This window comes from Raphanus sativus, chromosome 4 (assembly GCF_000801105.2).
Source record: "Raphanus sativus cultivar WK10039 chromosome 4, ASM80110v3, whole genome shotgun sequence".
Lineage (NCBI taxonomy): Eukaryota > Viridiplantae > Streptophyta > Magnoliopsida > Brassicales > Brassicaceae > Raphanus > Raphanus sativus.
In genome coordinates this window covers 42,847,095-42,857,047 of record NC_079514.1, presented here as the reverse complement: position 1 = coordinate 42,857,047, position 9,953 = coordinate 42,847,095, and the positions used below count along the sequence as shown (strand labels likewise).

The window sequence follows — 9,953 nt, the reverse complement described above, 5'->3', positions numbered from 1 at the left end:
TTGGGACTTCTTACTCAACATTCTTGCGGCTTTTGATCTCCCGGAAATATTTATTGGATGGATTAAGGAGTGTGTCACCACAACTTCCTTTAGTATTGCATTCAATGGAGAATTGTTGGAGTGTTTCCCAGGTAGGAAAGGCCTGAGGCAGGGTGATCCTATCTCTTCTCTCCTGTTTGTTCTGGCTATGGACATTCTCTCGAAGCTTCTGGACAAAGGCGCTAGGAATCTCTCATTTGGACTTCATCCGAAGGCTCACTATCCCTTGTTACCCATGTTAGCTTTGCTGATGATGTGCTGCTATTCTTTGATGGTACAGATCAGTCTCTGCAGGGCTTACTTAAGATTTTGGAGGATTTTCAAAAGTGCTCTGGTTTGGGGATCAACAGAAACAAAACAGCAGTATTCTTTGACGGTGGAGACATGGAGCGCAACGGATCCTCAGCTGCCTCGTTTGGTTTGGCACAGGGCTCGTTTCCGGTTCGGTACTTAGGGGTGCCTCTCACCACAAAGAAGCTCAGGAGACAGGATTATCAACCCCTTCTCGACAAAATCCACAAGAGATTTTCATCCTGGACTGTGAAGCATCTCTCGTTTGCAGGGCGGTTACAGCTTCTGAAATCTGTGATTTACTCAACTATAACTATCACCTTCTGGGCTTCTATTTTTCTGCTTCCTAATGGCTGCCTTAGATTGTTGGAGCAAATGTGTAACAGCTTTCTTTGGAAAGGGGTTCCCTCGGGGGCTAGGGGAGCCAAGGTTGCCTGGGAGACAGTGTGTTCGTCAGTAAAATCTGGAGGTTTGGGTCTTAAGAGGCTGATCCCATGGAATAAGATAATGGGTTTGAAGCTAATATGGTTGCTGTTTGCCTCCTCGGGTTCGCTTTGGGTGTCCTGGATCCGCTCGAACTATATTGGCAATGAGGATTTCTGGTCTCTTGATGCTCCTACAGCAGGAAGTTGGATCTGGAAGTCTCTCTGTAAGCTCAGGCATCTAGCTCGTCCCTTTGTGGTTTGTGAAGTTGGTTCGGGCACAACAGCTAGCTTCTGGCATGATAACTGGACTTCCTTGGGTTCCTTATTCCAGATGACCGGTGGGAGAGGTCCTCCTTTGACGGGTTTACCTTCTAATGCGGTTGTTCGTGATGCTCTAGTTAACGATAATTGGTGGCTGGTTTCTTCTAGGTCCAGGAACCCGATTATTGGCTTGGTTAAGAATTGTCTTCCGGATTATAGAGAGATCTTGACATCTGAAGTAGATGATAGATACCTATGGCGAGTCGGAGATAACACTCCTGCTCCAGTCTTCTCTTCTTCTCTCATATGGAGCCACTTATACGATCACCTTCCTCCTGTACCGTGGCATAACTCAGTGTGGTTCAAGGGAAGGATTCCAAAACATGCGTTCATCTCCTGGCTTGTTACTCTTAATCGCCTCTCAACGAGGGACAGGATGAGACAATGGGGATCCACGGTCTCCCCCTTATGCCTCCTGTGCAATGCTGCTGATGAAAATAGACAGCATCTCTTTTTTGATTGTGGGTATAGCAGGGAAGTTTGGTCGTTCTTCTTCTCGGCCTTTAACCTCTCTCCTCCCACTGAGTTCATGGATGCTCTGCTCTGGACTAAGACTCCAACGAGGGACAGCAATGCCAACTTGATTCTAAAACTCACTTTCCAAGCAGCGATATATATGGTTTGGAAAGAAAGAAACTCCAGGTTACATTCTCAATCGTCTCGCCCTGCAGCGTCTCTTATCAAAGAAATTCAGAGTCTCCTTAGGGCAAAGATGGACATCCTGTCGCGAGAGCAAAGGAATCTCCCCTCAACGGTCACCTTCTTGTCTACTTGGCGTGCAGTGTTTGATAGCTAGAAGTGAGGCTGTGCTTCTCTTTTTTTTCTTTGTTTAGCTTTGTTGTAATTTTGGAACCTTTATTAATAATGGAAATTTAAAAAAAAAAAAAAAAAAAAAAAAAATAGTTTCTTTTATTTTCCCCAAATTTTAAAAGCTAAGCTATTATGGAGCAATAAATAGGTATCAAACTATTGATATAAATGATCTGTTACGGAAAAAAGCAAGTTTTATATAGTTTTTGTCAATTTGAAGTGACAAAAATCGTAGTCATCTGCTGCTCCTGAAACATACCCCTATTATAATGATTTATAATCATCAATCCAAAATGATAAAAAAAGTTGCAAAAAAAAACAATCCAAAATGATAGAGAAGAGAGGAAAATGATTTAACCAGAGGCCGTACCGTGAATATGATTGTGGGCCGTGGAGCCTACTTTCTGTTGATTGCGACAGCGACGATTGGTGATAATCTATCCAAATAAATTGTGTCGGAGCTATTCAATTTTTTTTTTATAAATTTACTCTGTACAACTGCATATATATAGACAAAGTTAAAGTTTATTTGTCCTTTTCCTGCTGTATATCTCTGAAAATATATGGTTTAAGCACCTTCTGGTGTTTATTTGGTGTTACTTCTTCCAAACCTAAGAGAAAACCACTGAGTCTGAAAAATATTTCTAAGAACATAGGCCAAATAAAGTTGCGACTTTTCAAAGTACCATTATGTAATACATCAACCCAACGAACTGTGTTATAGCTTCGGCCTGAGGTCTGATAATATATCTTGCAAAACTCTAAACCGAAACCCAACCTATATATAATTTCAGCTCAGCATTATCACGCTGTGACAATCTACTGGGCCGTTAATATCGTAACTCATTTCTACTGGGCTTCGTTGTTGGATAGCAAAGTATTATATGTCCACTTCAAAGCAAAATAAGATCCATCCATGGACTAGACTAACCTTCATTCGCTTTCCAGTACTAAAATCAACCTTCTTAATCACATGAGTAACCCAGCTATTCACAAATTCACCACCACAACTTTAAATAAGAGGAATATCAAGCATTTACCTTAGATATGCCAGCTGACCAAACGTCACTCGCCACAAGGGGTTCTTCTAAACCAGATGTCGGAGCTTATCACTTGAACAGCTGAACAGTTACATAAGATAATGGTAATTAACTGAAAAATGATTATCTTATAATAGTCAAACCAAAATGATAATCACGCCCGGTGGGACTCGAACCCACAATCGTTTGATTAGAAGTCAAACGCCTTATCCATTAGGCCACGGGCGCTTTTTGGTTAGTTACATTCTATCATTTTAGAATATAAATTTAGAAACAAAATCTCAATACTAACTAAACAGTAAACACACATTTATTTGGCGGGTTGACGTCGATTAGCAACCCAAACTTAACACACCAACAATTTTTCAACCCAGACTTTCAGACTCATCAATTGTCCCCATAAACTATCAATTGCATCAATTTTCAACAATTTTAGTAAATTAAACTAAATCACGTTTAGTGACCAAAATCGCGATTACTTAAAACTGATTGCCCAATACCTAAACCGAATACTACTAAACCCGACAAAAAAATAAATAAGACATCTCTATCTAGCGTTGTCTTCTTCGATAGAGATTGGGAATTGAGGACAAGAAAAATAATCGTGAGCTTAGGAAAGTGTAATCGAGAATCTAGGATTCTTGAAGGTTTATGGAGGACGATGAAGAACATGAAGAAGGTTTTGTTCCTGTTGCTTTTGCTGTAACAGTGACCATGGAAGCCGACGAAGGAAAGAGAGAAACTTTGTTCCCTGTTTCTGTAACTATGACGACGACAGATGAAGAAGAGTCAAATAGAGAGTGGAGCATTCACGTTACTCTTGTTACTGAAGCTTCGACAGTGGAAGATGAAGAGTATTGGAAATATGAAATCGGCCAAAATCCTAGAAAGGGTGAGAAGGAAGACAAAGAAGATAGAAATATTGAAATTATAAATGGTCAAATAGCTAAGTTGTTCCTTGATAAGCCGAGAGAGGACATTATCTTAATTCCTGAGAAAATTAAGAAGAAGATAAAGGAGAAGTGGAAACTAATGCCTGAGAAAAAACGAATCACCAAAGAAGAAGAAGAAGACTGTAGAAACTATTGGAAGAAGAGGGTGGATCATGCATTGTTCCAAGTGTGGGGAAGCTGGCCACAATGCAGCTAGATGCAAAATCCAACCAAAGAAAAAGATGAAGACTGAAGCAAAGGTATTTGCATTTAGATTATTCAGTGTTTTTGTCTTTATTTGATCTTCTCTTTGGCTTTACAGGACGTTGGAAGCTCCTCTAGAACCAAAGCCACTTCACTGACACAACCATCTCAAGCAAGCATTTGAGTTGAGGAAGTGTATTGTGTGTGTGTATCACAACATTGTATTTTGTGTTTCAGGGCTTTAGTATTTTCTAGTTGTAAGAAGTATGTTTTGCTCTGTTTTCTCCCTATTTTCATGGATATAAGAAATGAATGTTATTGATGGTGTTGTCTTCAGATGAAACTCATGTTCTTATGTACTCTTTCTAGTTAGTTCATGTTCTTGATGATAGTCTTAAGTTACAAAACAAATGAGATAAAAAAGGTTATTAAAACAACACAAACCGTTTACACTTGTACACTAAAGGTAATCAAAACAACACAACGCAGAATTGTCTACAACCATTGACAGTTACCAAAGTTTACAACAAAGCCATGTAATGAAATTTTAGACAACATTGTACTGTCAACCCACATCTTCTTCACTTTTCTCTGTCTTCCTCATATCTTTAATATCTTCTTCAATTGTTCTGTCTTGCTTCAACCAAAGAAATCTCTTCAACCAAAGCTTCTTTAACCCACTTTAAGAGATGATCTTCCCCCTTTCTCTGCAACAAAAATATGGTTCACTTGTTCAGAAGTCAAGCAAACATATACATTTATTTGATCTCAAACGGGTTACTCGTACCAGCATCACAACTTCACATGAGCGATAGAATCTCCGAAATTAATTCTCCTGGTTCGCCTTGAGAATAAACCTCTAATATTCCCAGAAACGACCATGAACAACTTGTAAGCAAAATTATCACCAATAAAAAATTGAGAGTGGATTCGAGGACTTACTCAGATTTCGCAAGTTCCGATTGACTCTTATTCTTCTCCATTGTCACGATTTCAATTTTCCCCTAAATCTCACTATGAACCCTAATTTCATAAAGGGAGAAGAAGACAACGGTAGATGGAGATGTCAGGTTATTTTTTGTCGGGTTATATTATTAGAGTCAGGTTCAGTAGTAATCGGGTTGGGTGTTGGGCAATCAGTTTTAAGTAATCGCGATTTCGGTCGCTAAACGTGATTTAGTTTAATTTACTAAAATTGTTGAAAATCGATGCAATTGATAGTTTATGGGGACAATTGATGAGTCTGAAAGTCTGGGTTGAAAAATTGTTGGTGAGTGAAGTTTGGGGTGCTAATCGACGTCAACCCTTATTTGGCCGATTATTCTATAATTCAAAAGTGCATAATCACAAGTTGACAACGATATATAGTTGAGAGATAATTTTAAGAGTATCATCAATGACTTCAAAAATTTAAGATATGTAAAATGTAAAAGTACTAATATCACTGGTAACAAAGACTTTTCTGCACAAAAAAAGAAAGGAGATAAGAGCATAAGCAAATAGAGATTATAGAGGATGTTTTCTATAGAGGGACCATCTCAGGATCATTGTGTTGGCTTTTGGTAGATAGTGGAGATGTTGATAAGAAGATGATGCGTCTTTGGTGTTCATAGCTTGAACTGGATGAGGACACAAGCACACCAATGCAAGCAACGGTGAACCAGGCAATGATCACGGGCGGAACAAGCGTGAATAGATTCAATTTATTGAGGATCAATGTAACAACTGTGATTAATCTTTGCCCTGTATACATACTTTGTTTACACTAATACACTTTTGAACTACAAAAACACTATCACACTATACACTTTTTAGATTTACACTTAGTTACAATAACTATGGCTTCTTCTTAGAACAATCAACACCTTTTTCTACAGAAAAATAAAATAAAATTTCCATATTCTTATAAGTAATATTCAAATGAATCATATAGAACTAAAGTATATTAATCGCTAGTCCACAAACCATGAAAACCCATAGGAAACGTTAAATTCCTCGGAACCGCTAATCTCGTCACGACCGCATCAGATTCACCGATCTTCTTAGCATCCAAAATCACAAGGAAACATCTCTCCACCGACACCGCATACTGTATAAATATACTAGCAGATTAGAAAATAATATTCCTGCAAATTCTTCTTGTAAAGCTAAAGCGAATAGATGTATATACATAAACGTACCTCGACGACTATAATGTAACCATCGTCTTCTTCTCCATCATTGGAGTTTCTAGGGACAAACATGGGTTCACCAACGAATCTCCTAGCTCCGGTAGACCAAGTACGAACAGTATTAGAGTCTAGGTCGAACTTCACGACCATGTCGAAAGGGAAGTGAGGAAGTTCACGTCGAGTTCCCGAAGAGGATGCACTGTACATGTACTTGTTCTTTTCTCCTGACCAAGATGAGTTGATAACAGGAAAATCTGATGGCTTGTTCCAACCGTTTAAAGGCTCTACGTCACAGCTCTTGCAGTTTCCGATTGCGTCCAAGGTCATAGACACCTATACTTTAATTAGTTACCTTTTTAGTTAAAAATTCCCCGTAGAATCATGAGACGTTTCACAATGAACAACACCTTTTAGTTGAAAATTAGGTCGTGTATATATCTTATTACCTTAACTAGATGAGGGAGTAGCTTGTCATCGCCGTGGTTTAGATTCATAACAGAAGGATCCAGCTTGCTTCTTTGCCAATCATATCCTGTAAGAAAGGAAAAAAAATGTTCAATACCTAACTTCTGAAAACCTAGAAAACCTAACGTGTGCAATAATTAAGTTTTCTAAATCATCCGACAGATCTTTTTTTTTTCATTTGGCAGATCCTTAACTAGTGCATGTCGTCAAATGTTTTTATTTGGTAACTTACCAAACATTTTCTGAAAATCAAACCAACGGTATGAGCATGCGGAAGCTTGTATTTGAATCTTTAAATCACCGTTATCTTCTCTAGTTTCATAAGCGTTACCAGAGTGAATTAGCCATAGCTGAGAAGATACTTCCACAGGTACTCTCCAGTCTCTACCTCCCATAGATGTATCGGAAAATCTTGGGAGAAGATAAATCGGAGAGTTCTCGTTGCTTGGGTTCAAGGACAACGCTGATACCATAGGTGACATCCCACACATCGCAGCCATTGAACCTGAGTATTTACATATCCATATCAGATTCCTTGTAACGCGTGCATGTATTGTTCATAAAAGTATGTATTATTCTTGGTGTAAATGACTTGTAAGTTGTAACAAAAGTAAGTGCGTGTTTACCAATTGGATTAAGCTTGACTCTGTTTGCAAAGAGTATGTAGTGAGTATCTGTGACGGCCCAATCATGAATCATCAGATGATCATCGATCTTGAACTCTCTTGTTTGCATCAACTTGAATTCTGAATCATACTCTGTAAATAATCATCTTCAGTTACAAAAAATACTAAAAATAACTGAATAATTTTCCAAATAAATTTACAGATTAGTTACCACAAAATGTGAAGTTGCTACGAGGTAAGAGCATATCCTCGGCGTTGCAAGTCACCGTTAAAAGTCTTTTTCTTCGATCATCGATTTTGTAATGTGACAAGAAACGTTTTGGTGGCATCTTAAACACACCTAAGATAAACAAAACTAATTTTAATTAATACTTTGTACTATTAAAGTAAATTTAGTTTAAGCCGCTGTCTGAATAATGGACTACATGCTTTAATCTAAATAACTTTACTTTTAACACAAAACATACCTTGAAGTATGGGTTTCAACAACTCTGCGGCTGTGTCCCATATATCATGACCAGCAACATCTCTGTCGGAAGTCTCACCATCATCACAGCCGTTGATCGCGACGTCAAATCTCCCGACGGTATCCAACGAGCCAGATTCAATCTCATACGGTTCACCACCTTCCCATAAACAAAGCAACCGCCCAGCCCATTTCAAAACGCTAGTATTCGCCACGTTTTTCATCACTTTCGTGTTTCCAAATCGTTTCCCACCTTTTAACACCGAGAAAGGACCTCTGTGAGTAAACCGCCACGTGTCAGTTGCTGGATCGTGTTCTTCTTGTTTAGCTTCAGTCTTAACGTACTTCGCCGTGAACGTTGCTTTACGTTTGTCTCCGTCGATGTGAAAAGCACGTAGATAACCGTGACCGTCTAATGGATGCACCGTTGACCCATGGTCGTCTTCGAAAAGTCCTGGACCGGCTAAGTAATATGTACCGGAAGGGAAATCAACCGGTATTGAGCCTTCTATTGGTTTAATTACTACCGGTTCGACTGTCTCGGAACGTTGTGACACGAATAAAGACTGGTAGTCACGAAAGGCTGAAGACGTGGACTCCTCGTGGATGGTTCCGGTACGTCCTAAACCGGTTTCAGGAATAGCTATTGATATGGCAGCGCGTGGCGGTGCAAGCGGTGGCGGAGCTTGGTGATGATGAGTCGATGGAGACTTTGACGGTGGAAGAAATATTTTCGGCGGGAGAGGGAGAGACATTTTGATCATCATTTTTTTGTATTTTGCAGATTGTAGTATATAGTTTTATTTCATACACGCAAAGCATATGCTATATATACAGAGTGAATAAGATGGATACGTGGCTGTGTGCATGTTCAGCAACTATGGTGGGGTAGAAAATGTTTAGTGATTTTGTGGAAGACGTGAAATAAAAATCTGAATATGGCAGACATAATACTAAACCGTTGCTTTTCTTTTTTTCTTAATTAATATAGATATTTAGATTCAATTAGTGTGATTAGAACCTAGAAGTGAATATTATTTCGTCAGACGACATAAATCCTTATAGTTGTTGCTCATGAAACTTACAGAATTATTGTTGATATTCACTCATAATTCAACATATTTGATTATAAGAGAGACGTGTACTAACAATATAGAAGAGTGAAGCAGACAACAAGAACCGAGAAGTGATCACCGACACTCCACAACTTGATCCTAATTATAGATTCGGACAGTTTATGTTGTATGAATGCGTCTTGTGGATGATTATGTTGTAATCAATAATATATTAATAAGAGATTTTTTCTAACGAGAGGAGTAATCAGTATATATACTTGTATAAAATCTCCACTAGCATTGATTTATTTTGTGCGTTGATCTCATTGGTTAGATCAACCATAAAATTTATTATAATGAAGCTTCAAATCGTCCCACTCTCTGTTATAATACAATACTTTTGAGAGTGAAACAATATTAAACTAATAAAGAATCTCATTATGGTTTCGGGTTTCAACGTTAAAAATCATAGAACCCTCATTCATATGTCTTCAGTTTGGAGAACATTTATTGACAAGTCTTTGGAACAATGATATGCAATAAACCATGTCAAACCATATGCCGCCCATAAGTATGTGTCATGTTATCAATTAATACATGTTTTAAATTTAAATATCATGAAATCAGCTGGTTAAAAAGTAAGGATTCGATGAAATTTTCGTTGTGATCAGAGAAACTTATAAATAAGATGTTCCAAATTGTTATTTCTTGGGTCCAGCCAATAACTATGTGTTTACTTGTTAAGAACGAAACTTTATGTACATGAAATAATTGCAGAACCTGTGATTCAAGTCTTTCCTTGAAATACGTAACTACATGAGTCATGACCACACATAAATACATTTTGAATCAAAGATTAAGAGAACAAGTGCAAGTTTTACTTTGGGTAATAAATGGAAGTGTAAATTTGAGCGTTGAAACATAGAAGATGAATGCCGTCGTACCATAAAGCACTTGATTAGGAGTTCAGAGTGGATGAAGGAGTGATGGTGGGAGATTAGTGCTACCAGCAAAAAATATTTAAAACTACAGAGAATTATTATTCTATATGATTATAGGTTTGATTAAATTTTTAATATTTGACCATATATGGCAACGATGTAATTAA

At 38.0% G+C, this 9,953-nt stretch overlaps 1 protein-coding gene, 1 long non-coding RNA gene and 1 other non-coding gene across 3 annotated transcripts; all 3 read right to left on the bottom strand.

The window, feature by feature from the left end:
• Positions 1 to 3,081: 3,081 nt before the first annotated feature.
• Positions 3,082 to 3,154, bottom strand: TRNAR-UCU (transfer RNA arginine (anticodon UCU)). The gene has a single exon. It is a non-coding gene; the product is annotated as a tRNA-Arg (tRNA).
• A 1,307-nt stretch (positions 3,155 to 4,461) lies between these two features.
• Positions 4,462 to 5,258, bottom strand: LOC108853418 (uncharacterized). The gene is made up of 3 exons (XR_001949723.2): positions 5,005 to 5,258; positions 4,850 to 4,921; positions 4,462 to 4,769 (listed from the first exon to the last, which is right to left on the bottom strand). It is a non-coding gene; the product is annotated as an uncharacterized LOC108853418 (long non-coding RNA).
• A 704-nt stretch (positions 5,259 to 5,962) lies between these two features.
• Positions 5,963 to 8,599, bottom strand: LOC108852091 (carotenoid cleavage dioxygenase 7, chloroplastic). Its single transcript, XM_018625582.2, has 7 exons — positions 7,792 to 8,599; positions 7,536 to 7,664; positions 7,325 to 7,456; positions 6,931 to 7,203; positions 6,680 to 6,765; positions 6,243 to 6,566; positions 5,963 to 6,151 (listed from the first exon to the last, which is right to left on the bottom strand). The coding sequence occupies exons 1-7, from the start codon at positions 8,555 to 8,557 to the stop codon at positions 6,008 to 6,010; spliced, it is 1,854 nt and encodes a 617-aa protein (XP_018481084.1). The 5' UTR covers positions 8,558 to 8,599; the 3' UTR covers positions 5,963 to 6,007.
• Between the last annotated feature and the right edge of the window lie 1,354 nt (positions 8,600 to 9,953).